This window comes from Lytechinus variegatus, chromosome 12 (assembly GCF_018143015.1).
Source record: "Lytechinus variegatus isolate NC3 chromosome 12, Lvar_3.0, whole genome shotgun sequence".
Classification (NCBI taxonomy): Eukaryota; Metazoa; Echinodermata; class Echinoidea; order Temnopleuroida; family Toxopneustidae; genus Lytechinus; species Lytechinus variegatus.
This window is the reverse complement of record NC_054751.1, coordinates 7,038,830-7,063,257: the sequence shown is the minus strand read 5'-3', so window position 1 is coordinate 7,063,257 and position 24,428 is coordinate 7,038,830. Positions and strand designations below refer to the sequence as shown.

The 24,428-nt window shown below is 37.1% G+C and overlaps 1 protein-coding gene across 1 annotated transcript in view; it reads right to left on the bottom strand.

Annotated features, from left to right (window-relative positions):
* Nucleotides 1-4,599: 4,599 nt before the first annotated feature.
* LOC121425285 overlaps nt 4,600-24,428 on the bottom strand; it is an 80,845-nt gene continuing 61,016 nt past the window's right edge. The window contains exons 8-11 of the mRNA XM_041621311.1: nt 21,263-21,361; nt 19,526-19,867; nt 14,541-14,639; nt 4,600-4,682 (exon numbers count right to left, since the gene is read on the bottom strand). Coding sequence (XP_041477245.1) covers nt 4,600-4,682; nt 14,541-14,639; nt 19,526-19,867; nt 21,263-21,361 — 623 coding nt within the window. The remainder of the gene's footprint in view (nt 4,683-14,540; nt 14,640-19,525; nt 19,868-21,262; nt 21,362-24,428) is intronic.

Genomic DNA, 24,428 nt, shown 5'->3' with positions numbered 1-24,428 from the left:
CCCAAAGAAGTATTTATTACAGGCATTTTCAATAATATCTAGTCAACAAATTCTAGGGTCATCAAGTATTAGTCCATTCCACATGAAAAATGACTCCCATATAACTTTGAACAGTTGTACATCCCACTTGTCAATCAGGCTACTTTGAACATGTTGGAGATTCGCTTCCATCTTGCTCAACCATAGAAGCAAGGAATCTTGAATATTCTCTAAATTTAGCAATCCGAGTTATCATTGAAAAATCAAATGGCAGGATAAATAATGCCCGGGATCTGGTACTATAACATGCATGATCGGTCGTTCAAAAACAAATAAGAACAAGGTTCATTCCAATTCTAAACAATAGCAGCATCGAAAAAAATACAACAACAAAAAGAAATAGGGATGCTAGGAAGACATGTACATCAGAGAATGGATGTGTGTAAATATCACTGTTAGAAAATTTATCCTTAAAATAAAAAAAGTTCCTGCAGCAGAGTCTCGAGAACACCTGTAATCTTACCAGATTGCGTAATCTTACAGGAAATTAGTATTTGGTGTATGGAACCTTACAAATTACCTTTTATAAAACACCATTTTCCCCTTTTTAAACAGACCTGTTCTGTTAAATTGCAGAAAGTTTCCTGTTTTATTAATTTACGGAATGATTCTGTCATTGCTTTTTGCAAAATCTTCTTTCTTTTTTTTTTGTAAAATCAGGGTATTTTTAACATATCAAAGTTATAAGGATGTGTTTTCCCAGGCACGCACGGTGCTAGTTTCCCCTTCAGAAGAATTTTGAAAAGGTTTAATATCTTCTATTACCGCCCTGCTGGAAAATATAGAGCATATCTCACAGAGAGTGTTCACAGTTTGGAAAACGCTGTAAAATCATCTTTAGGGGTATGGATTTGAGTATTTGACAGTGTGATCACATTTTCTCATTGTCCACATATACTTAAATAACATTTCGTCACACTTTGTTCTTTACAGCCGATGAAGAATAGTCACACATGCTCCCGAGTGGCATACTTATATTTTTTTAGAGTTTATAGGGGCTGGGGAAGGGGTGGCGTGTATCAGAAGCTGGACACCATGTTTGTCCTACGTATTTTCAGAATGGATCATCCCTGAAAAAACACGTGCACCTTCCTTACATAAAAGAGTCTCCGTCAATCTCAGAGTACCCGTAACAAGTATTTCCCTACCGATAATAGCGTCTTAGATATTTTATTTGCATGATAGGGTGAAAAATACACACTTTTAATATATCCAGTGTTTAAAATATTAATTTACGCGCGTTCATCGTCCGGCTATGATAAACAACCTCTGTACTGTACTTTGCACTGTGATGTTGTTTTTTGGACGAGCATGGTGTCCAGCTCCCTGGCAGTACCCCCCCCCCTGTGGTAATTCTTCACAATCTTACCAGTGATTGACAGTTGATTGGTTGTGGTTGCAGCTGTCGTTGTTTTCTGTTCAACGGTGTCTGGGGATGAGAGAAATAAATTTCATGACTGCAGACTTGGTCGTAATGACATCATTAATTGGATTTAAACTGGTCATTGGTCGCATATACAATGTCCTTATCCATACAGCAACATACATGTGGGTTCTTCTGGGCACAAATATTGGCCCCATATGTGCCCTACATGGCCCATAATTTGTGTGCCCTATATTCTTTTACCGTAGGCCCCGTGTGGGGGTCCTATTGGCCAAGCGGGTTTTATCAACCCAACAACTTCCCCACATGAACTATATGGGGCCCATATGGGGTAGATGCAGGTTTGATTGATTGATTGGTTTAATTCGTCAAGAATATCACAGGATATTACAATGAAATTGAAGAATACCTTGACAGGATAGCACATGAAAGCCGAAAGGCTTATTTCCAATGGGGTCCTATAGTTAGTATGCATGTAAACATGTAACAAATAGTATAAACTACGACAAGTACTGGAATATGATATTTAAAAAAAAAAACTTATCCATATCAGTCATATGGAAACAAAAATTGGGCTCATGTGCATGGAACCATACGGGCTGCCCATATATGGTTCAAGTATATGTTTACATATGGGTTCTGTGTAGATCCCAAATGGGCCCCACGTGGGTTCATTTAAAAAATAAAATCATTAGTGTCATTCAGGTGCGCGAAGCACATTTTTACAACTCTATACTCTAAGCCATATCATCTTATTCTGTCCTTAAATCATACATTCTAATAATAAATCCGAATCCTATCCTACATCTATCCATCAATAATATACCTGACAAATATCTATTGGTTAACAGTTTTCGTTATTTAACCCTAAAACATTCATAGTCAATAAAATGTCATTAATAAACTACATAGTTTTCCGATATATATATTTTTTTATTTTAATTATTATAGCTACATGAGCTAAGATTTTAGTCATTAATTTTTGTAATGAATATTCATGAGTGAAGTCCAGATTTAGGGATATGAAACCCATCTGGGACCGAAATGGCTCCTGAACACGTGGAATTCCATTATTTTAACATTTTGTGCTTCAGGCAAGACGTCCTAATCGTCAAATTCGTAAAAATTGAAATATTGTATAATTCAAACAATAAAAAACAAAAGAAGTAGTGAGTGACATCACAGACTCTCATAGTTGGATGGAATTGGCTCGTTCATATAAATATGTAGTTGAAATAAGCGAAACTTTGAAATGTCAAAACTTTCTTATTTTACATGCGATTTTGATGAAATCTTCAGCATTGTGCTTGTCTGATTTTTCTCTATTGTATCAAATCAACATTTTTCTGAGGTGGACTTGACCTTAAAAGATGCAAATCTCGCTTTGTGGACATTTTTGTCGCTAATTACTGAGAATAGGGCATCATTACCCTTGAAGTGATTGATTTAATAGATAGTAACCGGCGACACTTCTTTTATCACTTTAGGAGAACATAAACCATGCGGAGGTAGATGTAGCTTTTGTCAAGGGGGGGGGGGAGCAGGCAGAAAAAAATTTTCCCCGATCGGCCACTAAAAGGTGGATTGTTGTTTGTTTTTAAGGCCAGTCCCACCGCCTAAACTGCATGTAAAGACTTAAGTTTTAAGTATATCTTATTTTTTTCTTACAAACATATATCATAGGTATTGGTAGAACAAATTAAAATTAAGCTTGATATCATTTTTTTACATTTCATGTACTAGTATTTAGACATGGCAAATTAAAATTTATATAAACATACTAATTCTGAGCAGTTTTTATTATCATGAAAAATACCTACGCAATGACCTGAAAAGGCATCTCAGTTTGATGACTTCTTTTAGTTTTAGTGCTAGCGCGAAGCGCATGATGAAAATTGTTGATATTCCTATCTGGAAACTGGGCATTCTTAGCACTTTGTGTGATATGTATAATATAATCTTCTTAAACACTTGATGCGAATCGTGAGCCAAAATGTTTTGGTTTTCTTACCTAAAATCTGTTCAGAAAAGTACATAATTTTGAAAAAAGGCACAATTCATCTTGAAAAGGGGGTACTTTTCATTTAAAATGCTCCCCTTTGCCCCCCCCCCCCACTCCTGCGCTTCTGCGGCCTCTGTGTGGCCCGACTCTATGAAAAGATAATTGGGTTTAACCCAGTTTATTGGCACACATTTAGAATTATGTGCAACGCGCCAATATGACTTTTTTAAAACAAATACTGAAAACAGATGGCCAAAATAAGTTTGTCAGTAGATAGCAAATTGCGCAGCAGTATCGGCGGTATGAGGCAGTAAAAAAATCATGACCTTGCTATATCGATGCCGATAAAACATAATTCCTAAATATACTGTGATCCAACCATTCCCAAACCAAGCGATGAAGTCCCTACCATCCTGATCCCATTTAGAAATACACATCTATAACCTAGCTGGGATATATGTGACCGATGAAATCCACATGGGTCCCATAATTATGTGCAGTTCCATCTTGATTCCATTAAGAAATACCCATCTGAAATCCATCTGGGATATCTATCTTCCCACATGGGTCCCATATGCATATCACCAACTTGATCTGATTTAAAAATACCCACTTATAACCCAACTTGATATAAGGGCACAGTTAAAATCCACATTGGTCCCATATGCATATAGCCATCTTGAGCCCATACTCATAAACCCAGCTGGGATAGCACAGATAAACCAACATGGGTCCCATTATGCGTATAACCATCTTGATCTTGAAATAACCATCTGTAACCCAACTGGGATATACAGTGTATGGTCAAAGTTAAAATCAACATGGGTCCCTTATGGTTTTGTCCACATGGGCCCCCACTCATGTGTTTTATTTGTGGGATTTATATGGGAAATATGGGCCCATGTGGGTCCCGCCTGGGTTTTAGCGTGAGGACACTACCGTTCTTCGGGAAGAGATCTTTGCACATTTTGAGCGCTCTACTCCACACACTCTGTCATGTCTGTGTAGAATGTCTATGCTGCGGTTTCAAATTTCGAGCGAAACGTGTCACCCCACTGAGAGTGTTTCCGTTAAGATTGCTTTACGTGAGGTGATTTTGAAAACCACTTTCGGGTGATCAAATGACAACGCTAGCAAAGTGATCTTCCAAGCTGGTTTCCTGAAGCGATTTTTTTTATGTTTGGCAGTTCGTTTCATGGACCTGGGAAACGGGGGTGCTGCGTGTATTATCTTCCATAGGCAGCACCTCCTGGAAATCTGGAAGGAATGATAAATGACAGAAATGTAATGAAAATGAATGACTTTTTGTCGGAACTCTCCCCCCCCCCCCCACTTCAGAATTTTCAGACACGGTACTTGAAATAGTGCTTATATTCACCCTTTTTCTAATCGGAATAGCAAATATTTTCTGCTCTCGCTTCGCGCTCGCATTTTTGATTTTATGAAAAAAAAAATGTATTTAGAATGGCCAGATATACTAGGTCTAAATCTAAACACGCATGTTTGTTCAGAGACGAAGCTTGTTTTGGGGGTACTGAAAATATATCAAATACATTTTATCAATACAATTTTTTCAAAATAAACAAATTTCATCAAAATCAGCTGATAACAAATAGTTAAGTCATTTGATTTTGAAGTTTAGCAATATTTTGTAAAAATTGCGATATGCATGTCGTCACGAATATGTAATAGATGGGTTGATGATGTCACATCCCCACTATCCTTTATCTAATGTTATTACATGGAATCAAAATTGTTTCATTTTTTCATACCAGTGTGAATGATAATGTCTCCTTTCTATTGAAATAAGTTGCAGCAAAGAATATTCAATGAACTAAATCAGGTTTCAAATTCAATTATTTTGGTCCTTGAAGAGAAAATATTGAATAAACCTAATTTTATATAATATATATTAAAGAACAAGTGGGGATATGACATCATCAGTTTGCTCATTGAATATCAATGAAGACATGCCTAAAACTGTTTCACAGCAATAATACTGATGCAATAACTTTGATATTCCTTGTCTGATTTTGATCAAATAGTCATTCTTTTGATCGTCTGAATTTTCTTTATCTATCCAAACCATTGCATTCAGTCTGGAGTACTCCTTTAAACGTGCTTCAATTATAAAGTTTCAGATCAGAATATCAAAAATTTTCTGCTCGCCCTTCGCACTCACATGATTAATGTAGGAAGATATCCAATTACCCATTATTACCCATAATTTTCTTGATTTACAAAACATGAATAGAATGTCCCGTTTTTAGATCTGAAATCTTTTTCTTTGCTCTCGCATCAATTGTATAGTTATATACCTATCCTGTTCATGATTAGAAAAGTGCTTAAGATGTCCCATTTTTAGGTCTTAATCTCATTTTTAATTCCGCTCGCGCTTCGCGCTCGCATCAATTGTATAGTTAGTATAACTATCATGTTCATGATAAGAAAAGTGCTTAGAGTGTCTCGTTTTTAGGTCTGAAATATACCTATCCTGTCGATGATTACAAAAAGTGCTTGGAATGTTCAGTATTTAGGTCGGAATGTCAATTTTTTCAGCTCGGCTCGCGCTTCCATTATTTGATTGTTGATATATGTATCGTCTACATGGGTAACTGCAAACATCCCTTATAACAGGTTCCTTTCGATCAGGCCAGAGCGTATATATTAAAATATCTGCTTGTGCTGATCGCGCTCGCAATTTGTTTCACGCGTCTTGTTTAGGACCAGAAACATTGCTCAAAATGTTCAATTTTCAGGATAAAATACATGAAATTTCAAAAAAGAAGTTAGCTCGCGCTTCGCACTTGAATTATTTAATTATATATCTGTGTTCTTTCCTGAGAAAAAAGCTTAGAAGTAATAAATATTTATATATATATATATATATATATATATGTGTGTGTGTGTGTGAGTGTGGAAACGTATTAGGGCGTGTGTGTGTGGAAGGGTCTGTGTGTGTGTGTATATAAAAGAACAATGGACAACTCGATTGTGCCCCCCTCCCACCTTTGAGGAAAGATTTCAGCACCCCCACTGAAAAAATCGTTCCCAGGACCCTGCTTCGTTTATGTCAAATTTGTGCATGAATTACATAAATACGGAAATTTGAAGAAATTCGACTTGTAGAACAAACCATCCGTATGACAATGAATAGGAGTTTTGTGTTTAATCCTTATAACCTTCTTTTGTAGAATAAGTACTTTGTTAGTGAGATTTTGGTAGGCACTACCCCAAGCGAGTATTCCACAATTAAAATTCGGATTATAGTGAAAAATAGTCACTTGTTGATTTTGTAAAAAATGTCGAAGTCTTTGTAAACTAGGGTCCGGTCTACCAGTGACAGTACACACATAAGAAATTTTAATACAAGGGACACTCATGATATTATGCTTCTATTACATGTATGCATAATGATAATAATTACAATAATAATGATAAAAATGCTACATCTATGCATTGATTAAAAAAAATGTTTCTAAGCGCTGTATACTGTATATCAGTCAGGCTTTAGCGCGGTTACACTTATCAGGAGCTCAAGCAAACAATTAATTTCTTCAACCGGGTACTCATTCGCAACACCTGGGTGGAGAGTTAAAAATGTAATCACGTGGAATGCCTCTGGCGGTCTCACCTGCATCACGCAATTGAATATAGCAGCAGTGCTGACTTTAAACAAGTGGAATGCCTCTGGCCGTCTCACCTGCATCACGCGGTTCAATATAGCAGCAGTGCTGACTTTGCATACTACTCTGACTCGCACAAGATGTTCAGTGATACATGGTTACTCTTATGTCCTCTTTTTATGAACTAGACCAATAAACTTACAGAGATATGATGGTTATTCAACAAAAAACCCCAACATGGCCAAAGTTCATTGACCTTACATGACCTTTGACCTTGATCATGTGACCTGAAACTGGAACAGGATGTTCAGTGATACTTGATTACTCTTATGTACAAGTTTCATGAATCAGATCCATAAACTTTCAAAGTTATGATGTAATTCAACAGATACACCCAATTCGTCCAAAGTTCATTGACCCTAAATGACCTTTGACCTTGGTCATGTGACGTGAAACTCATGCAGGATGTTCATTGATACTTGATTAACCTTATGTCCAAGTTTCATGAACTAGGTCCATATATTTTCTAAGTTATGATGCATTTCAAAAACTTAACCTCAGGTTAAGATTGCGATGTTGATTCCTCCAACATGGTCTAAGTTCATTGACCCTAAATGACCTTTGACCTTGGTCATGTGACATGAAACTCTGATAGGATGTTCAGTAATACTTGATTAACCTTATGGCCAAGTTTTATTAACTAGGTCCATATACTTTCTAAGTTATGATGTCATTTCAAAAACTTAACCTCAGGTTAAGATTTGATGTTGACGCCGCCGCCGCCGCCGTCGCCGTCGTAAAAGCGGCGCCTATAGTCTCACTTGCTTCGCAGGTGAGACAAAAACTACTATAAAATAATTATTCACAAAAAACACCATTTTATATAATGATAAAATACTACGTTCATTGACATTTGACCTTGATCATGTGACCTAAAACTTGTCAGTAATACTTGATTACCCCTATATCCACATTTTATACACTATATCGATAAACTTTGAAAGGTCATGTGACCTGACACTCGCACAAGATGATCAGTAATACTTGGTTTCTCATATATCGAAGTTTCATGAAACAGATTCATATACTTTCAAAGTTATGATGGTAATTCAACAGATACCTCCACATGTTCAAAGTTCATCGACCTTTGACGTTAGTCATGTGACCTGAAATTCGCAAAGGATGTTCAGTGATACTTGATTACTCTTGATGACTCCAAGTTTTATGAACTAGACCAATGAACTTTCAAAGTTTATGATGGTAATTCAACAAATACCTTCCAACTTGGCCAAAGTTCAATGACCGTACATGACCTTTGACCTTGATCATGTGACCTGAAACTCGCACAGGATGTTTAGGGATACTTGATTACTTATGTCTAAGTTTCATAAATTAGATCTATAAACTTTCAAAGTTATGATGTAGTTCAACAGATACCTCCAATTTTGCCAAATTTCACTGACCCTAAATGACCTTTGACCTTGGTCATGTGACGTGAAACTCAAGCAGGATGTTTAGTAATGTGTGATTAATGGTACGTTCAAGTTTCATGAACTAGGTCCGTATATTTTCTAAGTTATGGTGACATTTCAAAACCATAACCTTCTGTTAAGATTTGGTGTTGACGTCGGTGTTGACGCCGCCGTCACCGCCGCCGTCAGAAAAGCGGCGCCTATAGTGTCACTCTGCTATGCAGCCCAGGGGGGGGGCACTTCCATTGACAATTGGATACCATGTGCGACCATGGGGTCTCAAAAAGCAACCTTTAACACGTATTTTCCATACTCTGAAAATGCACCCCTTAACAAGTATTGGCGCCTGACACCCTACCCTTAACAAGTGGAAACAAAACGATAATCTTGGCGAGCATATTCTGAATTTAACACCTAAACAAGTAAAGGGATATTTTAAATCCCAACCTTTCGTTGGAGAACGCGAACGCTTATTTGCGACGGTAGTTGATTTTGGAAGAGACTTTTGGGCCCGTCGTCATGGTCGTAAAACTATGTCCTTCAATCCAAATCATGTGTCATGAGATTTTTTTCGTTTCGCATCTGGAAAGGAAACATTCAATCTGCGTTTCGTGTGCAAAATTCTGGTTGCTTCTACGGTAACAACGATATATCCGATTTAGGACGACTTTCCAAAGCCACATTTGGTTCCTCCCAGAGCTTGAGAGGCTGCCAAGGGGCCCACTCCATTGAAGATTCGATACCAGGCGCGACCACGCGTAAAAAGGGAAAGAGTGGGCAAGTACGTTACGTATACGCCTATGTAACGTTATAAGGGTGTAAAAAACAATCTTTGAAGTACTGAAAAGGAGGATATGTTTTAAATACTTGTAGGGTTCACAAGCTAAACTCTTGTTTAAGGACAAGTCCATTCCAACAAAAACTTGATTTGAATAAAAAGAGAAAAATTTAACAAGCACAACACTGAAAATGTCATCAAAATCGGATGTAAAATAAGAAAGTTATGGCATTTTAAAGTTTCGCTTATTTTCAACAAAATAGTTATATGAACGAGCCAGTTACATCCAAATGAGAGAGTTGATGGCATCACTCACTCAATATTTCTTTTGTATTTTATTATATGATATATAAAATATTTTGATTTTCTCGTCATTGTCTTGTAAAATGAAGTTTCATTCCTCCCTAAACACCTGGAATTCCATTATTTTAACATTTTGTGCTTCAGGCAAGGAAGTCCTAATTGTCAAATTCTTAAAAATTGAAATATTATATAATTCAAACAATAAAAAACAAAAGAAATAGTGAGTGAGTGACATCATCGACTCTCTCATTTGGATGTAACTGGCTCGTTCAAATAACTATTTTGTTGAAAATAAGCGAAACTTTGAAATGTCATAACTTTCTTATTTTACATCTGATTTTGATGAAATTTTCAGCATTGTGTATGTCTGATTTTCTCTATTGATTCAAATCAACATTTTTCTGAGGTGGACTTGACCTTTAAGGGATGCATTTTCATAATCTGGAAAAGCCTTGCTTCCCTTGTTAAGGGTGCTTTTCGAAACCGCATGGTCGTGCCTAGTATGCACTCATCAATGGAAATGGTCCCCCGGGAATTCGAATCTAATCCCCATTTCTGGGGAAAGTAAAACATAATGACCGTTACATTGTGTGCTGGAGGCATATCGTTTGTGTAGGAGTAAACAAAAGAAAAAAAACCCGCAATGTTCGGCTGGTACGTGTTCAGACCATGGACCTATAATAGGTCCATGTTCAGACGTATACATGCTGTGTACATAATCAACGCATGCAAAATTGTTTCGGCTGGAGAGGTGATTTGACCCATGGAATCAATTGCCAGAGATCCACATTAAATTACTTTGTCCTCACTCAATATGTACTCGATTTGTTCGAAAACCACTTTCTTATCCATGTCATAATCTATTGTACATGTAGGATCTGCATTTTGAATGTCTCCAGCTATCAGCTGTAAGGTACATGCATGTATTGTGCGGGTGTCGCGGGAAAGAATTTTGCTCACGAAAAGCAGATCTGTAGGGCCTGTAACCCCCCCTGTAACCATTGGCGGCGGAAGGCAAAAATTTTAGGAGGGGACAACTAAAAAAAAAAGGTTCTCAACCCCCCCCCCCCCCCCGTTTCCGCCGCCTATGCCTGTAACACAAAACTTAGCATTGATTGTAGAGCAGTTTTCTACGTTTGATTCTATTGACTATAATGTACAATCAATCTTAAAAATCAAGTGTATGATTAAGCGTTAACTTTTGTGTTAGGGACCCTAATATTAGCGTCCGTGAGGATTGCGAAAGGTAGCTACTTGGGACCTTTCGCAATCATCACGGACGCTAGTATTAGGGTCCCCTAGCACAAAAGTTAACGCTTAATCATACACTTGATTTTTAAGATTGATTGTGCATTACAGTCAATAGAATCAAACGCAGAAAACTGCTCTACGATCAATGCTAAGCTTTGTGTAACAGGGGGGTTACAGGCCCTACAAATCTGCTTTTCGTGTGCAAAATCCCTTTCCGCGACACCCGTACCGCATACATGCATGTATATTACGACTGATGGCTGGAGATATTCAAAATGCAGGACCTAAAATAGATTTATGACATGGAGAAGAAAGTGGTTTTTCAAACAAATCGAGAACATATTGAGTGAGGAAAAACTTACTGAATGAAGGCTTAAATATAGATCATTACAGTCCATCGAATCGATATTACATTTAACGTGGATTGTTGGTGGATCACTGGCAATTGATTTCATGGATAAGATCAACCTCTCCAGCCGAACATTTCGCATGCGTTGATATGTACACATCATATGCGATACCTTTGAACTCGTTTCCTTTTGTTTTGTTTCTTTGTTTCTTTTGTTTACTCCTTATACACAAACGATATGCCTCTCGCACACGATGTGAGGGGCATTATGTTTTACATTCCCAAGAAATGGGATTAGATTCAAATTCCGGGGGGACCACTTCCATTGATGAGTGGATACCAGGCACGACCATGGGGTTTCGAAAAGTACCCTAAACATGCTAAACAAGGGAAGCAATTCTTTTCCAGATTATGAAAATGCATCTCTTAACAAGTATTTGGCTTGTGAAACCCTACAAGTATTGAATATATATCCCTTATTTCAGCATTTTAAACATCGTTTTGACACCCTTATAACGTTACATAGGCCTATATACGTAACGTACCTGCCCATGCACTCTGTCCCCTTTTACGGGTGGTCGCTACTGGTATCCACTAATCAATGGAAGTGGGCCCCCCGGGCGGCCTCTCGAGCTCTAGGAGGAGTCAAATGTGGCTTTGGAAAGTCGTCCTCAATCGGATAAATCGCTGTTACCATAGTAGCAACCAGAATTTTGCACACGAAACGCATATTGAATGTTTCCGTCGCAGATGCGAAACGAAAAAAAAATCTCATGTCACACAATTTGCATTGCAGGACTGAGTTTTACGACCATGATGACGGGCCCAAAAAGTCCCTTCCAAAGTCAACGACCGTTGTAAATAAGCGTCCGCGTCCTCAAACGAAAGGTCGGGATTGTCATGTCACGGACGCGGGTCGTCGGTTTTACCTTTAACTACATCACTGGGTTTAGTACGGCCCCACCTCCCACGCCTCGCGTAAATCGTACTCTAAACACGTAGTGTTGACTGTTGGGGCAAAAAGTACATCCTTTATCAAACATTTTAGTCCTAGTTTTCTACACCCTCGCAAATTTGACCCTAAACACGTAGCTCTTCTAGCGAAAATAGATACCCTTTTTTCATTAATTAGTGTTTTAACACCCTTATTACGTTACGTACGTAACGTGCCCTATCTTGAAAAAGACACCCTTTTTACGTGTGTTTGGGGTCGCGCATGGTATCCACTTGTCAATGTAAGTGCCCCCCCGGGCTATGCAGGTGAGACAATAAATGCCGTACCAAAGGACGTGAGTGTCATACATTTGTGATATACATACAGTATATATATAGCAGTCAGGATAGAAATTTAATACAATTAATTGTAGGCGCGTTTCAGATCAAGAATTAAACATGGGTTTGAAATATTCATCAGACTCAGGTTAAGGTTTATACTTATACACATGTTTGGAATATTTATATTTAAAGTTAGAGTATGCAAGCGTTGGAAATGTTAAATAAACCCTCCCCCCTCGATATATTTGAGCGTATCAGGTTGATATTTTGTTTGTTTGTGTTTTAAATAGTTCATACAGTTCTCTTCAATAAATAGATTTGTGCAAGTGCACAGGATTTTTTTGGTTAATAAGAATGTGTTGCTTTATGCACTCATCTGTTATTGAAATTCTTTGAATTACTGTATACAAATTTTACAGTTAGTCCTAGTAACGGTAGTGCATATTAGGAGGTTAATTTCAGTAACTCAGGGAGAACCACCTAAGCTAGAATAGACCACAGATATTAGTGTAGGTAGTCGAAGTTCAAAATGAGGGACTATACGTGAGTGACGAGATAACGACCGAAGCTGCCGCCGGTTATCCAGCCGGGGGGGGGGGCACTCAGTGTATAATGCGTGGTGGGTATGTGCCACAGAGGGGATCCCAATTTTTACACTCAAATTTCCGTTCCAAGGCATAGCATTTTTTATCTTATTGAGAAAAAGAACAGAGAAAGCCGCTCCAAAACATAGCAATTTCTTCTTATCGAGGTAAAAAAGAAAAAAATCCGTTCCAATGCTTCGCATATTTTTCGTTACGCCGTTCCGGCCGCATTGATACTCTAAAATGAGCTGCAATTATGGTGAAATGCGGCCGTAGAGCGATGTCCGACCATCGCCTCTTCACGAGCGCACCCGGCGCCTGTGCCGCCGGACCAACTGCATGCACGTATGCTACAAATGTAGACCCACATCTGCAGTGTGTGTACCTCAGCTGATTCAACGAGTCTGCATAGCAGACTAGGTCTACTGAGGCTGCTTCGCTCGCCCTTTCAGGCTGGATTGCTTCGCAAACCAGCAGATCCCACCTCACGAGCCATTCAGAGTCAGAGCACTCAGTCGCAGGCGACCCGTTCCAAGGACCTCCGTTTTCACAGCCATTTGTAGTTCCGAAGCCTATTCCGAGGACCCTCCTTTTTACATAAGCCCGCTCAAAGGCCCCCTTTTTTGTCCCGCCCGCGGCACATACCTACCAGTTTTTGGTCGAGTACCCCCCCCCCCGGGTCCGGGTTCTCCACCGACATTGTCAAAATTCATGTCATCATTGGTGGCTCGATCTCGTCCACTAGTTCGTCGAAGCCACATCTCTCTGATCTGGAGGCTACTCATCAAGGGGCAACACTGTCTGCGGAGGCATCGCAAGCTGCGGAGGTCAGAGGCCGAGTGGGGCATGTCAAGCCGAAAGAGATGATGGGGGCTCAATTCAATTTATGGACCAAGTTATATTTTATTTGTTATCAATATTCATGTATATTTCATGTACAACTCTGCAGAACAGATAAAAAGGAAACAACAGAAAGATTGAAGAAATTTAATAATATCTTAATAACTACGTGTTCCTTATTTTGGTGTCGAGCAGCAGTAGGTAAATATTTTTTTTTAATCACTCCCGGGCCTAGTATAATGATAACCAATGTTTTGCACATCCGGGTGAAAGCAACCAGAGCTACGGTCTTCACTTTCTCTCACTCTCAATAATACCTCTGTCACATTTACTATAAGACGGCCGTACAGAGTGTCGAAAACAGCCGTTTTAACATTTTTGTACCAGCTATACACAGGTGGTTTGAATAAAAATGCATAAAACGGCTGTTTTAGAGCAAATGTGACCGCGGTATTGTTCAACCAAAATATCGCGGTCGTTCAGTACGATACCTCGGATGACAACTATATTTACAAATGACTCTATATACTGATATGAATATTATTATACTACTATACTTGTATCTTTGTAACTTAAATATAAATAAAATGAAATAACAAGTACATAAGAGACAGGAATGCTTCTTTATTTGACTTACTGCAAGCTGATTCATCTTCATAGTGATCGCAATGGTACACTCCATCACACAGAACATCTGATGACACGCTCATATTGCTCATTGAGCAATTAAACAGGGCTGATAGGGAGAAGGAAAGGAGGAAAATCGTACGGCTAAATGAGCACAAAATTCAGACATTGAATTAAATTATATATACTGGAATCTGTTTGTTTTAGTTAATATTCCCCATACCTTATTGGAAAAGATTTAATAGTTTTAAATAATAGTTGGTAAGCCTACAGTTGAAAGGGTTGTAAACTTTCAGGATATTTTTCGGGAATTTTCAGCTGTCCGAAATTTGGAGATTTTCGGGGGTTATTTCATAGGAACTGCTGATTGTTTTTTCAATACAAAATTACCATTACTATTGTCCTAAATAATACGTTCCATGTGTGAACAGTTATTCTTCATGCATTAAATGGTAAAGAGCAAAGAAACAAACTGTACCCTATACAGAGCGTATAAAAAAAACGGGACAGATTTGAAAAATCTGTAAAATTTTTGTTTCAAATGATGATGTCTATATTTTGGTGTAAGTAGATGCTCTAAGACCTTTTCTTTCAATTACTATTTAAAAAAATTAGTTTTGTTCATGCTTAAGCGAACACGGAATGTTTTTGTCTGGGGTTAAAAAGGAGGCTTGCGCCAACACGACATACAATTATAAATATGATGATCGGACTTCTTACTAATTAGCAGACTTCCTCTTAATCTTTTCATTATCTTTGCCATATATTTCAAATGATGCGGTCAAAAATCATTTTCAGATCCATTTATTTGCTTGAATTGTTCTGTTGTTTCTTTTTAATATGCTCTCTGGTAGCTTTGAATATTCCTTCTTCAAGCTAAAACAATTTTGTTTCAACCAAAGTACGGGAGAGCGTGGATTTAAAAAAATTCCTTTTTCATTGTGTGCTACAAAGGTTATGGTGCCTTTTGAACAGTGCCACACAGATGGGCGGGGTCTCGGGATGCCCCCCCCCCTCATTTAAAAAAATCATGACCAAGAAAAAACAAGTGGAATGCCTCTGGCCGTCTCACCTGCATCACGCGGTTCGATATAGCAGCAGTGCTGACTTTGAAAACTACTCTAACTCGCACAAGATGTTCAGTGATACATGGTTACTCTTATGTCCACTTTTTATGAACTAGACCAATAAACTTACAGAGACATGATGGTTATTCAACAAAAAACCCAACATGGCCAAAGTTCATTGTCCTTACATGACCTTTGACCTTAATCATGTGACTTGAAACTTGCACACAATGTTCAGTGATACTTGATTACTATTATGTCCATGTTTCATGAATCAGATCCATAAACTTTCAAAGTTATGATGGGAATTCAACAGATACCCCCAATTCGGCCAAAGTTCATTGACCTTTGACCTTGGTCATGTGACCTGAAATGCGCACAGGATGTTCAGTGATACTTGATTACTCTAATGTCCAAGTTTAACGAACTAGACAAATAAACTTTCAAAGTTATGATGGTAATTCAACAGATACCCCCAATTCGGCCAAAGTCCATTGACCCTAAATGACCTTTGACCTTAATCATGAGACCTGAAACTTGCACAAAATGTTCAGTGATGCTTGATTACTATTATGTCCATGTTTCATGAATCAGATCCATAAACTTTCAAAGTTATGATGGTAATTCAACAGATACCCCCAATTCGGCCAAAGTTCATTGACCCTAAATGACCTTTGACCTTAATCATGAGAGCTGAAACTTGCACACAATGTTCAGTGATACTTGATTACTATTATGTCCATGTTTCATGAATCAGATCCATAAACTTTCAAAGTTATGATGGGAATTCAACAGATACCCCCAATTCGGCCAAAGTTCATTGACCTTTGACCTTGGTCATGTGACCTGAAATGCGCACAGGATGTTCAGTGATACTTGATTACTCTAATGTCCAAGTTTAACGAACTAGACAAATAAACTTTCAAAGTTATGATGGTAATTCAACAGATACCCCCAATTCGGCCAAAGTCCATTGACCCTAAATGACCTTTGACCCTAACCATGAGACCTGAAACTTGCACACAATGTTCAGTGATACTTGATTACTATTATGTCCATGTTTCATGAATCAGATCCATAAACTTTCAAAGTTATGATGGGAATTCAACAGATTCAATCCAAATTCGGCCAAAGTTCATTGACCCTAAATGACCTTTGACCTTGGTCATGTGACATAAAACTCACGAAGGATATTTAGTGATAATTGATTAACCTCATGTTTAAGTTTCCTGAACTAGGTCCATATTTTTTCTAAGTTATCATGACATTTCAAAAACTTAACCTCAGGTTAAGATTTCGATGTTGATTCCTCCAACATGGTCTAAGTTCATTGACCCTAAATGACCTATGACCTTATTCATGTGACATGAAACTCAAAAAGGATGTTCAGTAATACTTGATTAACCTTATGGCTAAGTTTCATGTGAACTGGGTCTATATACTTTCTAAGTTATGATGTCATTTCTAAACCTTAACCTCAGGTTAAGATTTGATGTTGACGCCGCCACCGTCGGAAAAGCGGCGCCTATATAGTCTCACTCTGCTATGCAGGTGAGACAAAAATGGACAGGAAATAAAAGGAAATATAGTAAGTAAATTATGATATCATTTTCTGAATATTATGTCTAAATCTATCACAAAAATTGATATTGTAGTACAAAAGTGTGAATATTTGCGTGCTCGCTTCTCTCGCTCACAACTTTTTTCATACATTTTACCCGATCTGCCTCAAATTGACTCAATAAACCATTGTCATTGAAAGACATGAATCCCTTCCTGTGTTTCCTGTCAAGGAATTAATGACCCCTTAAAAATAGATTCATGTCTTTTAAAGGTACATAAGCATTTGAATAATCACAAGTTTTCCCAATTAATAATGCAATTCTTCTTGCTTGGGTTGACAAAAAAATCTTCTTTTCTCAGTTACTTATGAAGGAAAATTAAAAGGTAAGTGAAATTTAAATGACAAAAACAAATAATTCAAGTAAATAAATAAATAAATTTGTAAATAAAATTTGACAGCATAATTCGAAATTTGTGGCACAATGAAAAGGTCAAGAGGAGGTCTCCTGATTAGCAAGAATTCTGATCATCATATTACTCATATTATGCAATTCTGGCGCAAGCCTCTTTTTGAACCCCCAATAAAAACGTACCGTGTTCACTCAAGCATGAACAAAATTATTTTATTTTAATTGCATTTCAAAGATAAGACCTTAGAGCACCTATTAACACCAAAATATAGACATCATAAGCTGAAACAAAAATTTTATAGACTTTTCAAATCTGTCCCGTTTTTTTTTTTGATACGCACTGAATAATGCAAGTACATTTGCACAATTCAATATGAACTAAACCAATGACATCCATGATGTAAACTGAAACGTAAACTGAACTGAATTGTAAACTTAAATGTAAACTGAAATCATTTCTTTTGTCCATTTATGGACCCCGTTAAGACACACTGGCTGAATATATATACGCTAATATTTGGCATTTCCTTGGTAGTCTATTTTTTTTCTTTAGTGTCCGATCTCCTTGATTACTCATTTCATATACTCTAAGGAACCTGCAGACATTACAAGCTCTGCTTTTTACGCAGGTTCCTTCATATTTCACCTTATTTACTGCCATTCTATTTTGTATTTTGTATGTAATCAAATGTATTTCTTGTATTATGTTATTATTATGCTATCATGTGAAGTATGAACATAAATTCAAATGATAATCTTCTTAGTTTTTGTAAATGTCAAGGGGTTTACATAAGGGGCTATTCCGAGGTGGTGAGAGGGAAAGGAGTCAAATTAATCCACCTTTTTGAGGCGACAATGGAGGGATTTTCACTAAAGGCTTTGTCAAGCAGTAGTCTGGCCAATCATTTCTATGAAAATTATTATGAGGCTAAAGGAGGTTTTGGATAAAATCTGCATAAATAATGAAGTTCATAACATTAATAGCTCTAACAATCCTATTTGGCATTTTGATAGCACACATATCCACACCATTTTAGGTCTTCAATGCATTCTTGTATTATCCAGGCTAAGCTAGTCTACCTATTTCAGTACTTACGGCCTTTTGAGGAATTATTTCCTATACTACCGGTACCCATTTTCCTCACATGGGTTGAGTGCAGCACATTAATGGATCAATTGAAATCACAAATTGCTAGGATTTTAACCCTCAACCCTCAGTTCCAGAGTCTGGAATTTAAATCCACTGGGCCACAACGCTCCATACTAAATGCCCCCGCAAACTTATACACACAACTTGTACATGACTACTCAGCACAGCCTTACATGGATCGCCCCCCCCCCCGTGCGACCAAAGAGCTTCAAACTTGCGACCAACTGAACTCTGTGTAAAGAACACTGCCATCACAATAACCATTAAGACATAGAACTCATTTTACAACTTACATGGAATCCTTTATGCATGTTCTGACTGTTTTGGAGACAATATGACTTTAAATTGGCTGGTAAAGCTCAATACAGCACTATCCAGCTCGGTATAGGCCTACTCCTTTCCGAACCATGGACAGTAATAATAATGTGACTTTTTTAATATTCCCAACAGTTCTTGAAAATTCCAGACAATTCCCGACTATCCCTCCAAAATACCATTTTATTTCCACCACGAAAATTCTCAGGAATTTTGCAACAATAGGTATACCCCACTCTATAGTTGATATAAATAGTAAAAACACTGTTTACAATATTTATACCATGTTGTTTACCATACGCACCTTCTCGTACTAGTTTTAAAAATCTTTAACAACAAAGTTCAATCTATAATATTTAATTCTCAATTAAGCATGTTTGTTTGAACTGTAAATAATTGCTCAAAAGATCGCATTGTAAACAGCCTTGTATAAAAGAGTAAACAGAGTTTTTACTGTATAAAACTGTTTATGAACAAAAATCATACTAACTTGAAAGGTCGAAAGCAACGATGTTTGCACTAATGTCAAGATAGGTGTTTTGCGGCCTTCCTATAACAGCCATCCACATCTCATTGGTCTCTACGTAGACATCATCAGCGTAGTCTCTATATCCATAGATAGTTGTGATGACAGACTGTGAATCAGATGGATCAGTACCTGTCCCAATTTGGATTTTATCACCATATACCATATATAAATATTGGAACACGATTCGAAATCCATTCGTTTCATTTGTTTGAAGCAAGGTCACGTTGTAAAATCGTCTGATGTGGTTGTGTGATGTGTAGAGTGAATATGATTGACCAGATTGCAGATATGTCGTTGAATGATCTAAGAAGATGCACAGAAAAAACGCAAACAATAACATGTTAAAGACTCGTTACGACTAATTTTGCTACTAATTTTTTATAAGGTTGTTTATTGACCACGCAAATGTTTCATTAATGTTTGCATATTAGCCTTTTCAAGTAGTTAAATCAATCTTAAATTTGATATATTGATTTATCTCGGTGAAATTAAGAAAAGTGTTTTTGGTTGGTGACACAGTTGCTCTGGGCCTAATTTCACACGCAATTTCAGTTTCATTTCAATGATTCGCGACTCTTTGTCACTAGATTCCGGCATACCAGTGTCAGTGCGCAAATAAAGGAAACGTTATTACAAAGCATATCCGTTTTATCCACTTCCCTACAGCTTCTAATACTGTGATTATAATACTAGCATGATTAAAGATAATAATTTTAATAGTAAAATAATAATATGCTACATTCATATTGCGTTAAAATGTTTATAAGCCCTGCATTACTTTTGTTGAATAACATGAAATCGACAACATAATTGAATCAGAATTCATGCATGAACAATTTGAATTCATTATTCCAAAAGTAAACTTAGAGTCAATCTGCACATAACAATTCATAATTACAAAAAGAATTATAATACGGAATAAAATATTTTACATGTTTTGGAAAACTCTCTGAAATAAGTTCACGCCCGCCCGGCGCGGGGTCACTGCCATTGGACGGTGGACAGCATCGATCATCCGCGACAAATAAAACGCGGAAAAGGGGGGTGTTTTTCGCGGGTAGAACCGGAATAGAGCGTCAAAAACGCCCGTAATGAGAGAAAGGAAGGCTGTTAAATCACGATAGCCTACAACGAAATAGAGAAATTTAATGTAATTTGCCCCGCGTGCGATTTCACTACCGCTTGCAAATCGGCCCTTGAAAGTAGTTGTTTGTGAGATTGATTTAGAATATACTGATTTGTGATTTTAAAAGAAGCGAGTTTTATTAAACGCAACTTCAGTTTGATTTTAATGTTTCGCAACTGTTTGTAAGACTAGGTTGCCCCCCCGGGAGTCTACCAGTGCCAGAACACAAATAAAGGAAACATCATTACAAAGGAAACTCACTGGAGTGAATGTATATGATTGACAGCTTACGGTATTTAACGGCCAGTCATATAAAAAGCACTCATGTATCATAAACATCAAGCTGTACCATGTCTACTTATCTGGATAAACTTACTACCAGTTTGCATCTGAAATATCGCGGTCGTTCATTTTGCTACTCCGGATGACAACTACACCTACCACTAAGAACAATGACATGGAAATTGTTATTATCATTATACTTTTGTCATTGTAACTTAAATAGAAATGAAATGAAATGAAATGAAATAAAAAGTACACAAGAAACAGGAATGCTTCTTTATTTGACTTACTGCATGCTGATTCATCTTCATAGTGATCGCAATGGTACACTCCATCACACAGAACATCTGATGACACGCTCATATTGCTCATTGTGCAGTTAAACAGGGCTGATAGGGAGGAGAATGGCATCATTTTTTTTTAGCTATATTCCTCATACTACATTGGAAAAAGAACCATTCTCAACAGTTTTATTGTCTCGCAGGGATAGCAGAGCGAGACAGAGTCGCCGCTTTTCTGGCGGCGGTGGCCGTCGTTAACATTGAAATCTTAACCTAAGGCTGGAGCGGATCCAGGATTTTCCAAAAGGGGAGGCACATTTTCCCGAATAAAAATTGGACAAGCAAAAACAGAGGGGGGGGGGGGGGTTAACAAAAGAATAAGGGTAGTTCGTCCACGATATAATTTGACGCTACACCTATTTGTTCCCGCATTGTTCCCGAGAGCATGGAAATAGCAAAAGTCATTCCTTTGTTTAAAAAGGGTGACAATTAGATGTTAATAATTACCGCCCAATTTCTTTGTTATCTACATTGTCGAAAATACTAGAAAAGATTATTTATAAAAGAACTATAAGTTTTCTCAAATCAAATAATATAATTTCAAATTCCCAATTTGGATTTAGGGAAAAGCACAGCACTACACACGCATTATTGAGTTTAATTGAAAAAGCGGCACATTCAATCGATAAATCTTCTTATTTAATTGGTTTGTTCCTGGACTTCTCCAAGGCCTTCGAAACCATTAATCATGACATTTTACTAAACAAATTACATCATTATGGAGTGCGTGGGAAGGCCTTGGAGTGGTTCAGGAGCTACCTCTTGAATAGGAAGCAATATGTCTTTTTAAACGGATGCAATTCTCAAATGAAAAAAAATAATTGTGGAGTTCCACAGGGTAGTCTTTTAGGCCCGATTTTGTTTATAGTTTATATGAATGATTTTGGAGATCATCAGATGTGCTTTCTTTCATTCTCTTTGCGGACGACTCTAACTTATTTTTTTCACATAAAAATCCTCTTCACCTTGGTAATAAAATAAACTATGAATTAAAAAATGTCACCCAATGGATAAGAGCAAATAAATTGTCAATAAATCTTCAAAAAACAAAATAAATGTTGTTTAGCAACTCTATTAATACACTTCCTGTCGATATTATTTTGGATGGAACTCCCTTGGAAAATGTATCCCATATTAAGTTTCTTGGAATAACAGTCGATAATAAGCTCTCATGGAAATTCCACAAAGATAACATATGTAAAACTTTTTCACGCAATATCGGTATAATCAACAAGCTTAAATCTTATTTACCATTATCGTCCCTGCTTACATTATATTCATCCCTTATATTGCCTTATTTAAATTATGGAATTTTAGCGTGGGGCAACACACATCAAACACTCTTAGACAAATTACTCCTATTTACAAAAGAAGTCTCTTCGTATCATATGTCACACAGCATATTTGTCTCATACGGACCCATTTTTAACATAAATTATTGAAAATTAAAGACTTATATTTGTTTAATCTCGGTCAGTTTATGTATAATTATAACAACAACCTCCCAAATGTATTCAATTCAATGTTTCAAAAAAATCAATCCATTCATAACTATCCAACAAGACGATTGGGTGAATTCAATTTACCACTTTTAAGAACTTTGCTGGCTCAGAACACATTTATATATGATGGACAAAAGTTATGGAACTCACTTCATAATGATTTAAGAACTGCAAAATCTTTGAACTCTATTAAGACTAAATTCAAACTATCTCTATTAAAATCTTATAATGTACCCTCAAATTAGATCTAATTCATCCTCTCTGTCAAGTCATCAGTATTACTATGAAGACTATAATTAAAACATAAATTAATCATCTTTTTTTAATAGAAAAACAAATCTGATACAAGTCCTTCTCAGTTGTGCTCGGTATCGAACCTCGTACATTATTGTGTCTATCCTCTCCTCTATTTTTCTCTTTCTCCCCTGTCCTTATCCGCCTTCCTATACCAATTACTTATTTACGGCATCAATCACATTTTTTGCGCATTATATTCTTTCCAGGTCATGTCATATATTTTTTCTCCTTTTATACACATCATTGAATCCACTTTGCTTGAGTGCACGATTGCATGTGTCTTATCTACGTTCAGCAGCACCCATCCATCCTATCAGGGCATTCTCCCCTTTTTTCTTTTGGGAAGGGTGTGGATATTTTAGGACGGGTTGTTTTGTCCTATACAAACTATATTTTTTTGATAACTTCGTATTTATTTTGTGAGTATTATTTATCATTTATTCATTTTTTCTCATTTGATTACATATATCTGTCTTTGTACTTTGTTATTGGTTGTGTTATCTATTTTTTGAGGGGCCCACATTGTACAAGCATTGCTTTTTAGTGGGTCCCTCCATTTCCATCTTAATTTAGTTTCTATTGGAAAATAGTATACTTATTTAAAACCTCCAATTTGTTGCCCAAATTGTGTGTTTTTTCACAACATGTGTATCATTTTTGTTTCTTTGCAACGGATACAAATACTTATGTTTATATATTTTTTTGGTATACAACTTGTTTTTGTTTGATGGAAATGAAATAAATAAAATTGAAATTGAAACCTAGACGAACATCAAGGTGGTGAACTCGCTCTGATACTCCGAGTGACAAAGGTGCGATTATCTGGGGCGGATATAAAACTCATGCACCAACACGATTATGAAAAGAATAAAAAAGTAATCGTCCTACTTTTCATTTTAATTTCATTCAACATCCATCCTCCGGTTAGTCTCATAATTGGTGATTTAGAGAGCCGGTATCGTGTTCCTCACACGTATCAATTCACTGCCTATTCCAAATCATCGCAAACGCAATTCGCGCATGTGCGGAAGTTGCAGCTCAATTTATGAATATTCATGATAGGACTATAAATCAGGATCGTTTTTCGCGTTTGCACAGATCTTGATCTGTGGTCCGATCATGAATATTTTCTTGTTTGTAATGTTCGCCGAGAAGTGACGTGATTTTGAGAGCTCTCGTTTTCGCATGCTAAGTAATAGTAATGGAAAGCAAAACCATGCCTATCAATTTTCGTAGCGGCCCGCTGGGGCAGCGCCACGTCAAGATTTAGCTTCCGAGATACAACCAAATCCCCCCCCTTCCGACTTTGAAAACTT